The sequence below is a fragment of the Xenopus laevis genome, chromosome 7L (assembly GCF_017654675.1).
Source record: "Xenopus laevis strain J_2021 chromosome 7L, Xenopus_laevis_v10.1, whole genome shotgun sequence".
In the NCBI taxonomy this organism is placed as follows: Eukaryota; Metazoa; Chordata; class Amphibia; order Anura; family Pipidae; genus Xenopus; species Xenopus laevis.
The window spans coordinates 126,730,953-126,750,139 of NC_054383.1; the positions used below are offsets into that span (position 1 = coordinate 126,730,953).

The window sequence follows — 19,187 nt, forward strand, 5'->3', positions numbered from 1 at the left end:
AAAAAGCTTTTTTTAAACACCCATCTGGGCCAGGTGCCTTTTTAAATGTTGGAATTTAATAGCAGAGCAGAGATGTATTTTCCTGAAAACTGGGGGTCAAGCTCACTGTTGTGGTTTGGGCTTAGAGCAATATAACCCATGTGGCAATTTCACTTGATCCAGAAGCAACAGTAGTCATAAGTCCTAACTGTCCAGTTTTTAGAATGGACAGTCCCTCTTTTGACAGCTCAGCCCACAGTCCCTCGTTTGTTCTGGAAAGTCCCGTTTTCTCTGCACTGAACAGCCAGAAGAAGAAACAATGTTTCTAACTTAATTGGCGTTTGGCAGAGAGCCCAGAACAGCCAAAGCTGCAGATAATTTTGTATCAATTTCGAGATAAGCAAATAAGTAATTGTAACAATATAAGATAACAGGTCTCTTGGGAAATGTTAGACTCACAGCTTAAAGGGCAATTAACCTTCACTAGCAAAACTGTAATAACTGGAAAAAAACCACAGAAATATGTTCAAACTTTCATAACCTGCCAACTTTTGGAAAATGAACATGGTAATTAGCGGCGTGATCAAAAATGTTCTCCTTGCAACTTTTTTGTCCCTCTTTTTATTTCCAAAATGTTGGGAGGTGTGTTTTTGTGCATTTGATTGAGACAATTTCCTCTGGGTGACATCCCATAGGCTTTGTGTCATTAATTGTTATTGTTTGTGTTCACTGTACCAGTTTTCCATGGTTCATTACGTAACAGCTTTCTCACCTCAAAGTATGGTTGATTTTTAAAGGGTTCTCTTTCATAAAATAAATTGCTTCCAATTTTTTTTTTTCCCAACATCATTCTGTCACACATCCCCCCCAGAATGAAAGTGAAACCAAAACAGAAGATGCATTTACACTGCAGATACTGCAGAGGCCATTTTAAAGCTGTGCTGCCTGGTTCTGAGAAGGAGTGAGAGCAAACACTGAGCTGCTTGGGCTGGAAGGCACCTCTTGGCTGAAATTAAAAAGGTAGGAGATACATTAGAGGACACATTTTATGAGTGTTTCTATTTGGGAAGCATTTTGGGATATTATTGGCTCCTGTGATGTACAGAACTTATCATTACCAGAAATTAGAGGCAATTTAGGTACAAACAAATTCTGAGATTTGTTGTATTGGAGCCCATGTGCCTTGTGAGTGTTCTATGTTATTCCTTGATAACTTATATAGATCATTAGATAATATTATATTATATTATATACAGAAATGTTCTCATGATGAATAGATATAGGTTTTATTCTGAGAGGGTGATGTATTGCTATACTGGTCCGGTTTTCTCGAAGGTGCCATTAAACAACTACAGGATCAGAGCAAATACAGTTTCTCTGCCTCTGTCAATTTGTCATAATAGTATTTTTCATATTTTATATTCTATAAAAGTTCTCATTTATAGAAAAAATGAATATCAACTCTAATGAACAAACAAATACCTAATACTACATTTTATAACAGACGAATGTCATATTTACAGTGCTGAACTTGGGGGAGTGTGTAAAGGCTGAACTCACTCTCCCTGAAAAGAAGAAAACTGTTATAATATGTGACTAACCATAACACAGAGGGTTGTAAAGAAACCACATGGGCAACTTTCAGTCACACAACATTTGAACATTAATTTAAATGCAATTATTTATAAATGGTGGCACTACTATGCATAGCGTAAGCAACCTCACTTGTGACACATAGGGACAGATATGTCAAGGGTCGAAGTGAAAATTCGAATTAAAAAAAATTGCATTTTGAGCTAATTTTTGTGTACTTCCACTAAGGAATAGCCCAAATTCAATCTGAATTTGAAAATAATGTGAAAATTCGAATATCGAAATTTATCATGTACTGTCTCTTTAAATATTCGACTTTGACCATTCGCCATCTAAAACCTGCTGAATTGCTGTTTTAACCTATGGCGAACCTCCTAGAACCTATTTGGAGTCAATTGGTGCACTTTAAAAAAAAAAAAAAAAAGTTTTTTTTGGAAATGTGCTGTTACTGTTCGATTCGAATTCGAATGAAAACAGCTTATTCACCCTGATTAAAACTATTTTTTGATAAATTGGGTCATTGGGTCTTTTTTTTATTCAAATTTCGAAGTTATGGGAGTGCCCATTACTTTAAAATTCGACACTAGAAAAATTCTAATTTTTTTTACAAATTTTTTTTTTAGTGGAAAAACAACTCAATTTTTTCTAGATTTATCATATCCCAAGGATGCAAAAAGTCAGAATCTGAAAATCTGCCATCTCAGACCTGCCAAGGTTGTATATAAGTTAATGGAAGAGGTCCTATCCTATTTGGAAGTTTCTGTGGTCTGTGCTGGATTTAGGCAGAAAATCCGACTATTTTGAGCTTTTCTGGCAAAAATGAAAAAAATATGCACGATTCGGATTTTCACCAATCCGATAAAGTCAAGCTTTTTAAATTATAAATACGGTCAAATCGTTAGTTTGATCGGACAAGTTAGGGAGGAACTCCACAATGCGTTTGGTGCCGACACGTCGCATGTAAGAACTACATTTATCTGATTGTCGGATGAAAACGCAGTCGGATAAATGTATTTCTTACATGCGATTCTCCTTCACTTCCTGTTTCTGCGCAACCTCCGACACGTCACATGCGTTTCGTCACATGGCGACGTGTCGGCACCAAACGCATCCGTGGAGTTCCTCCCTTAATCTCAACATCAGCTATAGAAAAGCTTTATAAGAAGTAATAAGGAATAAGATACTTGAATACATTGCATTTGATACCAGAATACATTGCAAATAGATATTGCCAGAATTAGTTAATTGCCTTTTAGGAGCAGAGGCCTGGATACTAGTGTGGCAGTGGATATGATCTACCTAGACTTGATTAAGGAATATTAGCCAGAACAATAATATTTGTAAAGACAGTGGCAGAAACTTTGTAAATTAAGTTCAGTGTTGATAAATGCAAGATTATGTACCTGGGTATACATTTATGCCTGTTATACATTAGATGGTCATTTTTTTTCCAAATAGCATAATCTGTGTATCTCTAGGCAGTAGATACGTAATAAAGTTCTGTCTTGCATAAAAAAAGAGCAACAACTTGAGGGATGGAAACATAATTTTGCCTCTTTAAAGGTCCCTGGTATGTATCGGGGCAGTTTTGGCCTGCAGTCCTTAAAGGGATGCTGTCATGGGAAAATTTTTTATTTTCAAAATGAATCAGTTAATAGTGCTGCTCCAGCAGAATTCTACACTGAAATCCATTTCTCAAAAAACCAAACAGATCTTTTTATATTCAATTTTGAAATCTGACATGGGGCTAGACATATTGTCAATTTCCCAGCTGCCCCCAGTCATGTGACTTGTGCTCTGATAACTTCGATCACTCTTTACTGCTGTTCTGCAAGTTGGAGTGATATCACCCCCCTCCCTTTCCCCCCCAGCAGCCTAACAACAGAACAATGGGAAGGTAACCAAATAACAGCTCCTTAACACAAGATAACAGCTGCCTGGTAGATCTAAGAACAACACTCAATAGTAAAAACCCATGTCTCACTGAGACACATTCAGTTACATTGAGCAGGAAAAACAGCAGCCTGCCAGAAAGCATTTCTCTCCTAAAGTGCCTAAAGTGCAGGCACAAGTCACATGACCAGGGGCAGCTGGTAAATCGACAAAATATCCAGCCCCGTGTCAGATTTTAAAATTGAATATAAAAAAATTTGTTTGCTCTTTTGAGAAATGGATTTCAGTGCAGAATTCTGCTGGAGCAGCACTATTAACTGATTCATTTTGAAAAAAACATGTTTTCCGATGACAGGATCCCTTTAAGAAGGATATACATGAGCTGGAGAGAGTGCAGAGATGGGCAACTAAACTAGCTAGAGGGAGGAAAGACTTTAGTTATGATTGTAGACTGTCAAGGTTTAGAAAATGATTTATAAACACACACATGATTTGGAGAGGCTGTACTTGATAGACCTTATGAACGTTTGGCTTCTTTCAACCCAAACCAACTATCTAACCATGTAACCAAATACAGTGTCTTTTTACTTTTTGCAGTACTTGTGAGTGGACAGCGTCTACTACCATTGTTATTATTGACCCTTCTGGTCGGCGCAGCCTTATGTAAGTATAACATTTCCCTGAATGTTAGTGTGAGTCTTACCTCAATTTATTATTACAGAGTAATAGACAAACCTGTCATGGAAGGGTATTGAATATTTATTATTCTCTATGTGTATTGTACATTCAATATATACTGAATACACACCAATTTGGTAACCCTGAGGTTTTATTTCTCCCATAGACTCAATGGCTTCCTTTTTCTCTGTAATAATAAAACAGTATATTGTACTTGATCCCTTCTGGATAACAGGTCCCATACCTGTATAGATTATACATTCTCAGCAAAGGTGTAACAGCCTGGTGGTCATTAAGAATCTAAGGGGCCGATTTGCTAACATTTGGATTTTTTTTTTTTTTTTTACGAATCAAATATTTTTCTCTAAAAATGTGTTTTTGTCAAAATGTCTCTAAAATTTTTTTAGATTTATTTAGTATACAAACCACAAAGAACTCTAATATAAAACGTCATCAAGTAAAAGAAGTCGAGGTTCCATAGAAGTCAATGAGAGCTGCACTGATCCAATTGGAAGTTGTTTTTTTAGACTTTTAGGGGCAGATTTACTAAGCTTGAGTGAGTAATTCAAATGAAAAAATTTTCGAACTTCGAAGTAATTTTTTGGGTACTTCGACCGTCAAATTCGATCGAATCGAATGATTCGAACGATTCAAAGTAAAACACGTTCGACCATTCAACCATTGATAATCAAAATACTGTCTCTTTAAAAAAAACTTCGACTTCATACTTTGCCACTTTAAACCTACCGAAGTCCAATGTTAGCCTATGGGGACCTTTCCCAGCACTTTTCTAAGTTTTTTTTGGTTGAATAAAAATCCTTTGATCGATCGCTTAAAATCGCTCGAACGATGTGATCGAAGCTTTTGCGCTAAAATCCTTCAAATTCGATATTTGAATTCAAAGGATTTTACTTTGAGGGTCGAATTCGAGGGTTTTTTAACCCTCGAAATTCGACCCTTGATAAAACCTTTGAGTTTTTCACATTTTCTTTTTTTTGCCAGACATTGCCAGACCTACTTTTAGACTGACTTTTCTGATCCCTGGATCTGATAAGAATCTGTTGATAGTAAATCTTTGCCATTCTAATACACGGTGTCTCTTTGATCTTGCAGACGGTCTAACTGGAAAGATTCTAATGGGATTGTTAATAGTGACCCCATTGGCCGGCTCAGAATTATGTAAGTATAACATTTCCCTAATACTCATCATGAGTACAATGAGTGTTGGCAAATTTCATCTGTGTGATAAAAACCTGTCCACGAAGCCTGTCATTGTAGTGTATTAAAGGAGAAACAAACCCTTAATAAAAAAAACCCTACCCCCTACCCTACATAGACCCCCATCCCTCCTATCCCCCAGTCTACCCCAGGCAAATGCCCCTCACTCTTTACTTACCCCTCGGAGCAGATTCTGTCCAGCAGAATTCACGGGTGCCATCTTTAAGCCCCTCGGTAATATTCGGAATGAGACCGGCGCTTCGTCAAGCTTTGTGAGTTTTGGCGCATGCGCAGTTGTCGCGAAACAGAAAATTACTCCGATTGTGCAAACGCCGCTTTGCTGGTCTCATTCCGAAGATTATCGAAGAAGATGGCTGCTATGAACTCCGCTGGACAGAATCTGTACGGAGGGGTAAGTAAACAGTTAGTGGAATTTGCCCAGGGGCAGCTAGGCTGGGGGAGGGGAGGGAGGGGTCTTTGTAGGGTAGGGGGGTAGAGGTTTTTTATTATTAAGGGTTTGTTTCTCCTTTAAATAAATATTTCTCTGTGTATGCTTTATAAAATAATAGGTATGCACTGGATCAGTTTTAAGAGTTGGACAAATATCATATTATCCACAAATGATTTGCCTGAATCGAATCCTAAATTCAAATTATACCTCAGAAAATTAAATTAATAACATAAACAACTGTATTTCTTGGAAGGAAGTTGAACAAATTAACTTAAAAAAGGACCCAGTTTTCCAACTATAAAAAGCCCTGATAAATGCCAATGAAGATGCCCCAGTAGCTCCCCATCTTCTTTTCTGCTGATTGCCAGGACATGCTTGGGGCTGTTGCCATTTACTGAGCATATAAAAGTTGTCTGATTTGGTAATTCAGATTCACATTACATGGCAAGCGCTGTAGCATCATCTTCTATGACAGATGTAACCTCACTTACTGCTCATGGTTTAATCATTTCCCACAAACCCTAAGTGGCTGCTGGCACTTAAAATCCAAAATGGGGAGCTGCTGGAGGCAACTTTGAAGGCCTGGATCACAGACCCTTCAGGACCATTGTTAGTGTTGGGTGAATTCATTCTGCAGGCGCGAATTCCCGTGATTCGCCGCTGGCGAATAAATTTGCGAAACCGCGAAAACTGTTTGGTGAATTTTTCGCCATTTTGCGAATTTCCCAGGAAATTTGCAAATTTTTCAGCGAAGCAAAACGCCCCACATTCGCCCATCACTAACCATTGTCACTTAGAGCAGGGGTCCCCAACCTTTGTTTCCCGTGAGCCACATTCAAAATGAAAAAGAGTTGGGGAGCAATGGAAGCCTAAAAGGTTCCTGGAGTGACAAATAAGTGCTGTTATTGCCTATTTCTTAGCCTCTCTGTGGACTGGCAGCTACAAGAGATTTTGTTTGTCAGTACATCTGGTTGTTATTCAACCAAAATTTGCCCCCAAGCCTGGAAATTCAAAAATAATTTGCTTTGAGGCCCTTGGGTGCAATATCCATTGGGTTTGTGAGTGACATGAAGGGTGCTAAATGGCAGAGCTCTCGTGCACTCCTTCAGCTAGATCATTGGATTATTACAATCCATCATTAATAAAGGGGGGGGGGGAATCATTGTTATTTTGGGTTTGGCAATTGAAATATTGGTGTAATAAAACTACCTGTGTGGCGGGGGGGCGCCCGCCGCGTGGTTCTTAGTTGACGGAGCTGGCGCCATCTTTGATCCTTAGGGCGCGCGCGGCGTGCCTGTGCGCCTCTTAAAGGTACAGGCGCATTGGCACACGTTTTGGCACAAAATTTGAATGTATTTAAGGCCCATTGTGACTCCCAGCCAGTGCCCGTGATAGAACTTGTATCTAGTGGTTTCCTGAGCCTTGTGCATCTGATCTGTATTTTATCTGTCTGATTACCTATGTTTGACCCAGCCTGTTCCTGACTATTCTGTATCCTGACCCTTGCCTGCCTACAACAACTCTTCCTGCTTAACCCCTTGATTGACAACCCGGTTTTACCCTTGCCTGCCTGACAATTCTTGATATCTGCCTGCCTCGACCCAGCCTGTCTGACGATTCTCTTGCCTGCTCCATTTGTACCGTGACCTTCAGCCCAAAAGACTCTGCTAACAGCCGTGCCCCTTTGCCAGCCAGAACATCTCACCTTGTACCCCTCGTTAAGTCCAGGTGGCACCCAATTAAGCTGAGGGCTCCTCCCGAAGCCCAACGGTGGTCACACTACTGGTGAAGCCGAGACCAGGGTGCTTGGCACTTGTTCTGGTATTGGGTGCCGGTCGTGACAATTGGGGCTCACCAGCATTAACATTCTGGATTAAACTATTGAGTGTTTTGCAATTGTGTTTTGCCACTTGCCATTTACTAGTTGGTTTAAAGAATAGTGATGGACGAATTTCTCCCGTTTCACTATGCCGGAAAATTTGAGAATTTCCCGCGAAATTAGTCAATGTGCGTCTATTAATTGTCGTCAACGTCAAAAAACTTTTTGACGCTGGCGAATCATCGCTGCAATTTGGCTGATTTATTCACCGGCAGCGAAACGTGGAAATTCACAGCAAATTTGCGCCTGGCGAATAAATCCGCCCATCACTATTACAGAACGTTAAGTTTAATTGGCTCTACGTATCTGTTCATAGGGAAGTGCAATGGAAGTTCCCATTCTAATACACAGTGTCTATTTGCTCTTGCAGATGGTCAGCGTGACACTTTAATAAAAGCAATAGCCACTCAGGTCGAAAAACTGGGTTGTAAGTATAATGTTTTCCTAAAACTGAAAGTACCGTGAGGGGCAGATTTATCAAGGGTCGAAAGTGAAAATTTGAAGTAAAAAATGTAGAATTTCGAGCTATTTTCATGTACTTCAACTATAGAATAGGCCAAAATTCTATTTGAATTTGAAAAAAATTAGACTATTCCAATATCAAAACTTATGTACTGTCTCTTTAAAACTTCGACTTCAACCATTCGCCATCTAAAACCCTGCCGAATTGCTGTTTTAGCCTATGGGGACCTCCTAGAACCTATTTGGAGTCATTTGGTGGACTTTGAAAAATCAAAGTTTTTTGGGGCAAATACTTTGTTTTGAATTTAAGCAAGTGCGCTAAAATTTTGATTCGAACGATTACGGCCTACTTACCTGAAGTTAAAAACTTTGATTTCTTAAATAAATCTTGATTCGTCTTTTTTAATGCGATTTTCGAAGTTGTGGGAGCATATAGTTCTCTATGGGGCATATATATATATATATATATATATATATATATATATATATATATATATATATATATATATATATATATATATATATATATATATATATATATATATATATATATATATATATATATATATATATATATATATATATATATATATATATATATATATAGTTATTTATCAAGGGTCGAATTGAAAATTCGAATTTTCAAAAATTTTAAAGGTCAAAACAGTAAAATTCAACTATGTAGTTATCCAAATTTGATTCAAGTATTTTTAAAAAATTCAATTTTGATTTTTGAGAGTTATCATACCCTGGCCCTTTAAGAATTCGACTATTCGCCACCTAAAACCTGGGAAAATGGGAGATGTCCAGGGATCAATTTGGAGATGTTTACAGACTTCCTGACAATCATGTTTTTTTTCTGAGAATTCGATTAGAATTTTTCAGTCGTTTAAAAATGAAAAAATTTGATTATAATAATACATTTCGATTAGTCGAATTTCAAATTGATGGGAGTTTAAAAAAACTCCCATGAATTCAAAATGTAACCCTTGTATAGTGTATACAAAAAAATTTACACATACCGAAGTTCTCTTTTATAGAATAAATGGGAAAAATAATCTAAAAAAAAACAACACATATATAATTCTAGAATTTTAATGTTCTTTTTTTTAAAAAAAAAAAGACAGTCCAAGAAAATATTGTATTGTGGATTTAATACATTTATTTGCGATAATCCTTTATATAAGGGGCAAACTGTCCTTGAAAATCATATACAGGTATGGGACCCGGTATCCAGAATGTTCGAAACCTGGGGTCTTCCAAAGAGTTTTCAGCAGGCGGAAGTGGGAAGATTCTTATACCACTGTTATCATTAGCAGCTCTGCTCGGTGCAGGATTATGTAAGTACAGTATAGACAATTCACTAAAAGTCAAGGGTACAGGCGAAGGCCTTTTTATCAAAGGTCAGATGGTGGGGTTTTTTTGGTGGTTTTAGAGGTTTTTGAATCCACTAGTGATGGCGGGCGATTTGTCCCATTTCATTTAGTCGAAAAATGCTCGAATTTCTTGCAAAATTTACGCCAGTGAATTATGTGCGGCAGTTTCATGCACTTTCAGTTTCATTTCACTGCGAATTTGTACCTGCCGAATTTATTAACCCATCACTAGAATCTACAACTAGACTGACAAACTATAAGGGGCCGATTCACTTACTTCGAGTGAAGGATTCGAAGGTAAAAAACTTAGAATTTCGAAGTTTTTTTCGGGCTCTTTCGACAATCGAATGGGCAACTTCGACCTTCGACTTCGAATCAAAGGATTCGAAGTAAAAATCGTTTGACTATTCGACCATTCGATAGTCGAAGTACTGTCTCTTTAAAAAAAACTTCGACCCCCCTAGTTCGCCATCCAAAAGCTACCGAAGTCAATGTGGAAGGTCCCCATAGGCTTGGCTAACTTTTTTTGATCGAAGGATATTCCTTCGATCGTTGGATTAAAATCCTTCGAATCGTTCGATCGAAGGAATTCGAAGGATTCGAAGTCGAAGGATTTTAATTCCTAGTTAATTAACCCTCGATATTCGACCCATAGTGAATCGTCCCCTAAAACTACGTATGCCATGACATTCATTAAAAAATGAGAATAAAAAAAAGTATGAATGGAAAATTATGTGCAAAAAATAAAAAAATAATAATACCTCAAAAACCTCTAAAAATTTAAGTTTTTAGACATTTCCTAGAGAAATAAAAAACAAAAACAGTCCAATAGGATCAGCTCAGCTCCCATTGACTTCTAAAGGACAACTTTTACATGAAGTATTGTATTAGTGGTTTTTGTGATTTTTACACTTAATAAATGTTGAAGTTTTTAGAGTTTTTTAAAAAAAAAAAATAGGAAAACCACAAATTTTTTGTGATTTGAGGAAAAATCAATTCAGTAAATGGGCCGATAAGCGTTAGCTCTTTTCACCTACAGTGAATACCTGCTGTATTTTTTCTGCTCTTGGGTATTGACAGACAACTGATTATATTAGTATAATAAATACAAGTATAGTGTATTTCCTTCTAGTGATGGGCGAATTTGCGCCGTTTTGCTTTGCCGAAAAATTAGAATTTTTGACACCGGCGTCCGTTTTTTTGGCAAAAATGCAATGGCGTCGCAAAAATGCAATGGCGTCCAAAAAACGGATGCCGGCTTCCATTTTTTTTTTATGCCAGTGAATTTTCACAGCTGTTTCGCGAATTTATTCGCCGGCGGCGAATCGCGCAAATTCGCGCGTGGTGAATAAATTCGCCCATCACTATTTCCTTCTATAATCTCTTACTTTAAAGTGTGATTATCTATTTGTTTAAAATGGTCCTGCTGAGCTTTGGTCCAGGTGAGATGTAGAATAGTTTGCTAGTGACATAGATTTGCATATTAGATGTTAGGGATGCACTGAATCCAGGATTCGGTTCGAGATTCGGCCTTTTTCAGCTGGATTTGGATTCGGCCGAATCCTTCTCCCCAGCCGAACCGAATCCTAATTTGCATATGCAAATTAGGGGTGGGGAGGGAAATTGCGTGACTTTTTGTCAGAAAACAAGGAAGTAAAAAAATGTTCCCCTTCCCACCCCTAATTTGCATATGTAAATGAGTGTTCGGATTCGGTTCGGCATTCGGCCGAAGCTTTCGTGAAGGATTCGGGGGTTCGGCCGAATCCAAAATAGTGTATTTGGTGCATCCCTATTAGATGTATCTAATTTCTTCTAGGGCATAGCCCAAAACCTTTCACTTATGGTGTGCAACAGGGTGCAAAGGTTAAAAAAAGCAAGATTTTTGCCCCACTTTTTTTGCACCATTTATTATTTATCAAAATCAGAATTTAACTCATTTTCTCAAAAATAATCTGACCAAATCTGCACAGGTTTTCCCCCCTTATTTATCAATACACTTTCCGAAAATTTCCTGTGCAAAAAAAAAAAAAAAAACTGACGAATCGTACGAATTTTTCAGATTTTCCACCCAAAAACTTTTGTTTGGATTTTTGCCTGAAAACCACAAATTCTTCAGATTATCGCATGAATTCCAGCACAGATCAGGATATCTTCGGGACTTCTCTCATTGACTCATATGCAACCTCGGCAGGTCCGCCAGATTTTTGGATTCTGACTTTTTACTTCCTCGGGGTATAATAAATCCCGAAATATCCAAAATTCGGATGTTATAGTTAAAATTATTCTCAGGCTTTTGGCAGTTATAATAAATAACACCCAATGAGTTTGTTTTTATGTAAAGTCAGTATTGAAGGGATTGTTCACCTTTAAAGGACCAGTAACATCAAAAAAAAATTCGTTAGTATACATCAAAAAAAAGCCACCAAGGCAAATAAAACTTTAAAATTGCAAAGTGTTTATTAAGAAATAACTTACCAAAACTCCACTTCCGCTCCTCTTCAGAAAAGGCGACACAGCGACCATCAATCTTGCGGCACTGGATTGCTCCTCCCTGGCTATGGACAGCTTGTGAAGCAAGGGACAGAATGGCATTGAGAGGAGGGCTTGGGAAGGGTGCAGAAGCTTGCCACTGCAGTGCGATTTCCACACCAGCAAAGCAATTTATATCGATTTTTTTCCTTTAAAAAATAATCAATGAATTAATTAATTATCATGCACTCCTGGAGTTAGCAAGGAAACATCTACAATGATAGGACACAGGTATTTCTGATAAACACTCAATAGAGTTCTGCTCAAAATCAGTTCGAGACCTGGACCCACAATCCACAGTCTGCAACCCGCATATTTACCTGTTTATATCCGCTACCCAAGCCAAACTGCAACTGCTTAATCTGCGACCCAGACTGCAGCCTGCATTTTTTTTTGCTTAAATGCGCTACCCAACTGACTTGCAACTGCTTCATCTGCGACCCAGACTGCAACCCACATATATTGCTACTTGGATCCGCTAAACAACCCGGCCTGCAACTACCTTATCTGCGACCCAGACATCAGCCCGCATATCATCATCATCATCATCATTTATTTATATAGCATAGGTACACAATTGGATCCGCTACGCAAACAAACCTGCAACTAACATAATATAAGAAATATAGGTGAGACCCACATCTACCTACACAAGAAAATCCAACCCGCAACCCACAGTGTACCCACTTTTTTAGAGGGTAACCAGTGGGTACCCAACCCGCTACAGGACCCTCAGTAGTCATTAATACACAAAGAATCTGGGTGCTATTTTGGGATTGGGAGGCTAAACTGACAGAGGTCCTGTTGGGAGTTTTTTTGGGGTTTCCCATGAATTATGTGCCCAATGTTTTAGAAGGGGTGAATTCCATGTCTCAGTTTCACTTACTGTGTTGTACCCCGGAGTCATAGGGCTTTTGTTCAGTGGTTTATACATTATTGTTCTTCATCCAGTTGGGTTTTGCTAGTTGGGATACAGAATCTCTTCCTATTGTAATAAGAAAGACTGTCCCATTCTAATACATAGTATCTCTTTGCTCCTGCAGTTGCTCTAACTGGAAGCCTTCTGACATCATTGTTATCATCAGGATTTCTCCTCGGTGCAGGATTGTGTGAGTATAGCAATTCAATAAAAGCGAGAGATTTTCACACATGCTGATTTGTAGTTGGCTGCTCTCCCTACAGCTGCAATCGATTGCGTTTCTATGAAACGGGTACAACCCTCCAATGCAAAATATAAACAACACAGCAAATACTAGTAACTGCCACTTTCAGCTGGCAAATGCCCAGAGCTTTAACAAACAAGGGAAAGTTGTGCTCACCACTATTTTTTAAAAAACCATTAGGCGGGGGTGCAATGAGGGTGTGACCACAAAATACATATAGTCAAATACAAGAGTCCTCTGCACTCAACCCATTATCAATATATTTAAGACAGCGACATTTTGTGCATACTGCTTCTAAAAAATGCCTTACCCTTTAAACAAAACAGGGATTGTTTGTCCATATATTGCAATATATTTAAGCTGGCCAACTACGTCAAAGTCATCCCATATCTGGCCAGTCCTATGCTCAATTTTCATCTGATTCATTAAGAATTCTATGGTTTAATTATACATTTTATAAAAGGGACGAATACGTTTTACCTGCAACTTACTAGCTGCTTTCAAAGTAAAACTTCCAAACTTGGCTGCCCAGAGCTTGTCAGGCAAAATGGGAGAGCTGAATTAAATTGGCTGCATAGAAAATAATTGGTATGTAACGCTTTCTTGGCCTATTCTGCCAATTAGAAGTTAAGGGTGACCAGCTAGGTAGTGTGCATGGGTTACATTGCGAATCTTCACCCAGGGCAGAGCCTTCGCCAAATGGAAGCTTCCCCTTTAAACTGTAGTTGAACTACAACTCACAGGCATAAAAGTGCAAAATAGAATAATGGACGCCAGGAGGTTCTTTAAAAAGGTAAAACAGGAGCACAGATTTATTATGCCAGAGGCAAATGACCACAGGTTTACTTACAAATATACTGAGGACACAGCAGGTGGAATCACTTTGGACAGTACAAGGTTCACAGTCAAACAGGTGCGACTCCCAAAAGATATTGCAGATAGGTGTACATCAATTCCCAGTTCAACCGACGTTGCACAGTGAGGGGATCGGGATCTATCAGGCAGGGTACAGGTAGTCCTTTGCTCACCTAGATGCCTATCAACTGAGTTCCCTGCTCTAAAGGCAAACAGGCCTTGTGGGAAGCTACTCCCTACTACAATCCTCGTTGGAGCGACAGCTGCTCTTTCTGCTACACCTCTCTGTCTTTCTCTCCTAGAGAGACTATAACAAGATCTTACTATCTTAGCTGGTCCTCGTTCACGGGGTTACCTGGTCCCCGACTTAGCACCAAAGGTGTCAGGTCCCTCTGGGGTAAATGCTTACTGGGGCCTATGGTGATCCCAGGCTCAGTGGGGATTCACCCAGCAGCAGCACCAGGAGCCAAAGAGGAAGAGGCCACTCCCTGCACAACACTATATAGCAGTGTGGCAGGGGAGTGTCATTACACTCTTTGTCCAATAGGTGTGGGTGTTTCACTTTACCAGTTACAAGGGCTTGGCCAATAACAAGGGAAAAGAGAACTACATACAAAAGGTAGGGGATTAACTCTATAGGGATAGGATATCCTATAGGTCCCTACAGGTATTACCGATTTTGTTTCCCAAGAATGTGCAGAGTGTTGTTGTGAGGTGAATGTCATGGAAATATGCCTCAATTTCACGTATTATGTTGTATTTCTGGAGTCCTATGACTGGTTTATATCATTGTTTTCTGTATCATTGTATGAATCTCTTCCTATTGTAATAACAGAGGCTTTCCTAACAAACAGTATCTTTGCTCCTGCAGCCGGTCTCACTGGAAGTCTTCTAACACCGTTATGATCTGCCCTTCAGCTTGTATTCTGTGAGTATAACATTTCAGTAAAACTCAGACGTGTTTTCTCTTGCACATTTTTGAATTTTAAATCTTTTTTTTTTTAAAAAAATGTCATTAATTTAATGATCATAAAAGCTCAAACTACAGTATATAGCAATACAATGTGCAGATTATTCCCTTTTTATTACATAACCATCTTTTACCTCTGTATAATTATACAGATATGGGGCCTGTTATCCAGAATGCTCAAGACCTGGGGTTTTCCAGACAACAGATCTTTCTGTAATTTGGATCTTCATACCTTAAGTCTATTAGAAAATTATGTAACATTTAATAAACCCAATAAGCTGGTTTTGCTTCCAATAAGGATTAATTATATCTTAGTCGGGATCAAGTACAAGATACTGTTTTATTATTACACAGAAAATGTGATTATTTGGATAAAATGGAGTCCATCAGAGAAGGCCGTAATTTGGAGCTTTCCTGATAATGGGTCCCATTACTGTATGACTATTGTTTAGTAAAACAGATTTTCCCATTCTAACATGCACTGTCTCTTTGCCCATGCAGCTAATCTATGGGACAAAATGAAAAACATATGGTCAAATCGTAAGAGTCAATTTAGCAAAACGACGTGTAAGTATAAAATTTCACTAAACTGAGGGGGACAGTGAGTGTGGCAGGGAGGTTTATCACATTCAGATTAAAGCATTCCGATTTTTCTAAATTTAAAAAACCTTGAACAAACCTGAAAATATCAATTGCTATCTTATTTATGGAAAAAAACTCAATCTGATGTGCAGAATGCTCCTCCAAGTGTCTTGAGCAGGTAATGGAAGACGTATCATAGTCATAGCCAAAATATTGAAGTTGCAGCAGATTAAATCTTTTCACTCCCCAGATAAGGCGTCTATCTGTGCATAGTTGAATTTTGCACTAGTGAGGGACCTTTACTAATGCTTTTGGTCTTTCACTTGTGTAGAGGCTTAAAGGAACAGTAACATCAACAAGTGAAAGTGTTTTAAAGTAATACAAATATAATGCAGTATTGCCCTGAACTGGTAAAACTGTTGTGTTTGCTTCAGAAACTCTACTATAGTTGATATAAACAAGCTGCTGTGTAGCCATGGGGACAGCCATTCAAGCACAGGATACACAGTAGATAACAGATAAGTACTACTATAGTTTATATAAACAAGCTGCTGTGTAGCCATGGGGGCAGCCATTCAAGCACAGGATACACAGTAGATAACAGATAAGTACTACTATAGTTGATATAAACAAGCTGCTGTGTAGCCATGGGGGCAGCCATTCAAGCACAGGATACACAGTAGATAACAGATAAGTACTACTATAGTTGATATAAACAAGCTGCTGTGTAGCCATGGGGGCAGCCATTCAAGCACAGGATACACAGTAGATAACAGATAAGTACTACTATAGTTGATATAAACAAGCTGCTGTGTAGCCATGGGGGCAGCCATTCAAGCACAGGATACACAGTAGATAACAGATAAGTACTACTATAGTTTATATAAACAAGCTGCTGTGGAGCCATGGGGCAGCCATTCAAGCACAAGATACACAGTAGATAACAGATAAGTACTACTATAGTTTATATAAACAAGCTGCTGTGTAGCCATGGGGGCAGCCATTCAAGCACAGGATACACAGTAGATAACAGATAAGTACTACTATAGTTTATGTAAACAAGCTGCTGTGGAGCCATGGGGCAGCCATTCAAGCACAGGATACACAGTAGTTAACAGATAAGTACTACTATAGTTTATATAAACAAGCTGCTGTGTAGCCATGGGGGCAGCCATTCAAGCACAGGATACACAGTAGATAACAGATAAGCTCTGTAGAACATAACGGTGTTATTTGTTATCCACTATTTAACATGTACCATATAGCCTTTTTTCAATTCCCACCATTGCTACATAGCAGCTTGTTTATTATTGTAGTGTTTCCGGCTGTTTCCGAGGTTGACTGATATCCAAGTCTTCTGCCGATATTGGTCATCTCGTCTTCCACCACACACACACCCAGTATCGTACGAAAATTTGTTGAGGCCAACAAAGTAATGGCGTTTGCCCTCCCCAACCAGAAGTTGGATCCTCTTGGGCAGCCCCATGAGCACTTTTAAACAATAGCAGAACCTGTTTCCGCTGTGGTTCCAATGCTCATTTACAAGCCCAGTGCCCACAGAGTTCCAGGAGCTTCCTCAATTCGACTGGTTGTAATGGCAGATCCAGTGAAGGTTTCCTGGATTCTGGGGCCAATATCACATTGCTGGAGCCCCACATTCTTACAGCAGCAGACATTTTACCTGGAAAATCAGCTTGCATTTTTCTGGCTGGTAGCACCAGAAAAGAGATACCAGTGGCCCAAGTCACTGTAGATATTGGAAATGATCCAATTCAACATAAGGTGGGGGTCATGGTTCAGCTACCTGCACCGGTATTGGTGAGGAATTCTGTGGGAGACTAGAGATGTCGCGAACTGTTCGCCGGCGAACTTGTTCGCGCGAACATCGGGTGTTCGCGCTCGCCGGAAGTTCGCGAACGTCGCACGACGTTCGCCATTTTGGGTTCGCCATTGTTGGCGCTTTTTTTTGCCCTCTCACCCCAGACCAGCAGGTACATGGCAGCCAATCAGGAAGCTCTCCCCTGGACCACTCCCCTTCCCTATAAAAACCGAAGCCCTGCAGCGTTTTTTCACTCTGCCTGTGTGTGCTGAAGAGATAGTGTAGGGAGAGAGCTGCTGCCTGTTAGTGATTTCAGGGACAGTTGAAAGTTTGCTGGCTAGTAATCGTTTTGATACTGCTCTGTTATTGGAGGGACAGAAGTCTGCAGGGGTTTGAGGGACATTTAAGCTTAGGTAGCTTTGCTGGCTAGTAATCTACCTTCTACTGCAGTGCTCTGTATGTAGCTGCAGTGGGCAGCTGTCCTGCTTCTGATCTCATCTGCTGACTGCTGCAATAACAGTAGTCCTTGTAAGGACTGCTTTTATTTATTTTTTTGTTGTTTTACTACTACTACTACTACTACTATAAGAGCCCAGTGCTATTAGTCTAGCAGTGTTGGGGAGTGGGACTGGTGTGCTAATCTGCTGCTCCTAGTAGTTCAGCAGCACCAACTTTAATTTTTTTTTTTAATATTCATTTTTTTTTTATTTTACTTTTTTTTATTTTACTACCGCTGTAGTAGTGTATAAGTTGACCTTTTAGGCATTATTTGCCCTGTAGGCATTATTTGCACACTGTTTTCTTCAACCCGCCATCTAGCTGTGTGACCTTGTTCACATTCTGTCTAAATATCCATAATATTACCGTCTCCAGAAAAAACACCGGAGTGACTTTTTTCAAGCAGCATTCATATATTTTACGTAATCCGTATCCACCGCTGTAGTAGTGCAGTAGTGTAGTAGGCAGTTGTTTAAAGAGAACAGTAGATTACTAGCCAGCAAAGCTACCTAAGCTAAAATGTCCCTCAAATCCCTGCAGACTTCTGTCCCTCCAATACAGAGCAGTATCAAGCAGATTACTAGCCAGCAAACTTACTATCATCTGTCCCTGAAATCACTAACAGCTCTCCCCCTACACTATCTCTTCCAAGCACACACAGGCAGATTTTTCAGATACATTTTTGCCCTTGATCCCCCTCTGGCATGCCACTGTCCAGGTCGTTGCACCCTTTAAACAACTTTAAAATCATTTTTCTGGCCAGAAATGTCTTTTCTAGATGTTAAAGTTCGCCTTCCCATTGAAGTCTATGGGGTTCGCGAACCGTTCGCGAACCGCTCGCATTTTTGCGCAAGTTCGCGAATATGTTCGCGAACTTTTTTTCCGACGTTCGCTACATCCCTATGGGAGACATCCATTGCAGTATTACACCCTCTGGTCTACAAGGACAAGCCACAGCCACACTGGAGACAACACACCCTAAGTCACTTGGACAGTTAATGACTGACAATTTTGCTACTGACTTAACCACCGTCTAGTGGTTTTCAAACTACTAACTTTAGAGATGCCTTAGCGACTGACCCCACCCTATTATAGAAGAACCCTTCCAGTGGGTTGTAGTAAATCTGATCCAGACCTAGTCATTCAGGAAAGCAATATATTTTAACTGTGGTGGATTAATGCAACTTGCTACCCAGAGACAATTACCCTTTGTCGCATCAATGCTACCTCTGTTGGCAATGC

At 39.3% G+C, this 19,187-nt stretch overlaps 1 protein-coding gene and 1 long non-coding RNA gene across 8 annotated transcripts in view; one reads left to right on the forward strand and one right to left on the reverse strand.

Moving 5' to 3' along the window:
* The first annotated feature begins 493 nt into the window (after positions 1-493).
* Positions 494-19,187, forward strand: part of LOC121395701 — a 46,121-nt gene continuing 27,427 nt past the window's right edge. For 2 of the 7 annotated variants that reach the window (XM_041569979.1, XM_041569978.1), the window contains exons 1-7: positions 497-999; positions 4,063-4,128; positions 5,257-5,322; positions 8,062-8,118; positions 9,371-9,493; positions 13,102-13,167; positions 15,548-15,613. In XM_041569979.1, coding sequence (XP_041425913.1) covers positions 5,280-5,322; positions 8,062-8,118; positions 9,371-9,493; positions 13,102-13,167; positions 15,548-15,613 — 355 coding nt within the window. In that variant the 5' untranslated portion in view covers positions 497-999; positions 4,063-4,128; positions 5,257-5,279. Of the gene's footprint in view, positions 1,000-4,062; positions 4,129-5,256; positions 5,323-8,061; positions 8,119-9,370; positions 9,494-13,101; positions 13,168-15,547; positions 15,614-19,187 lie in introns of all 7 variants that reach the window. The other 5 variants (XM_041569975.1, XM_041569976.1, XR_005962629.1 and 2 more) reach the window with 4 other exon arrangements.
* Positions 11,719-14,110, reverse strand: LOC121395711. The gene is made up of 3 exons (XR_005962635.1): positions 14,072-14,110; positions 12,005-12,207; positions 11,719-11,893 (listed from the first exon to the last, which is right to left on the reverse strand). It is a non-coding gene; the product is annotated as an uncharacterized LOC121395711 (long non-coding RNA).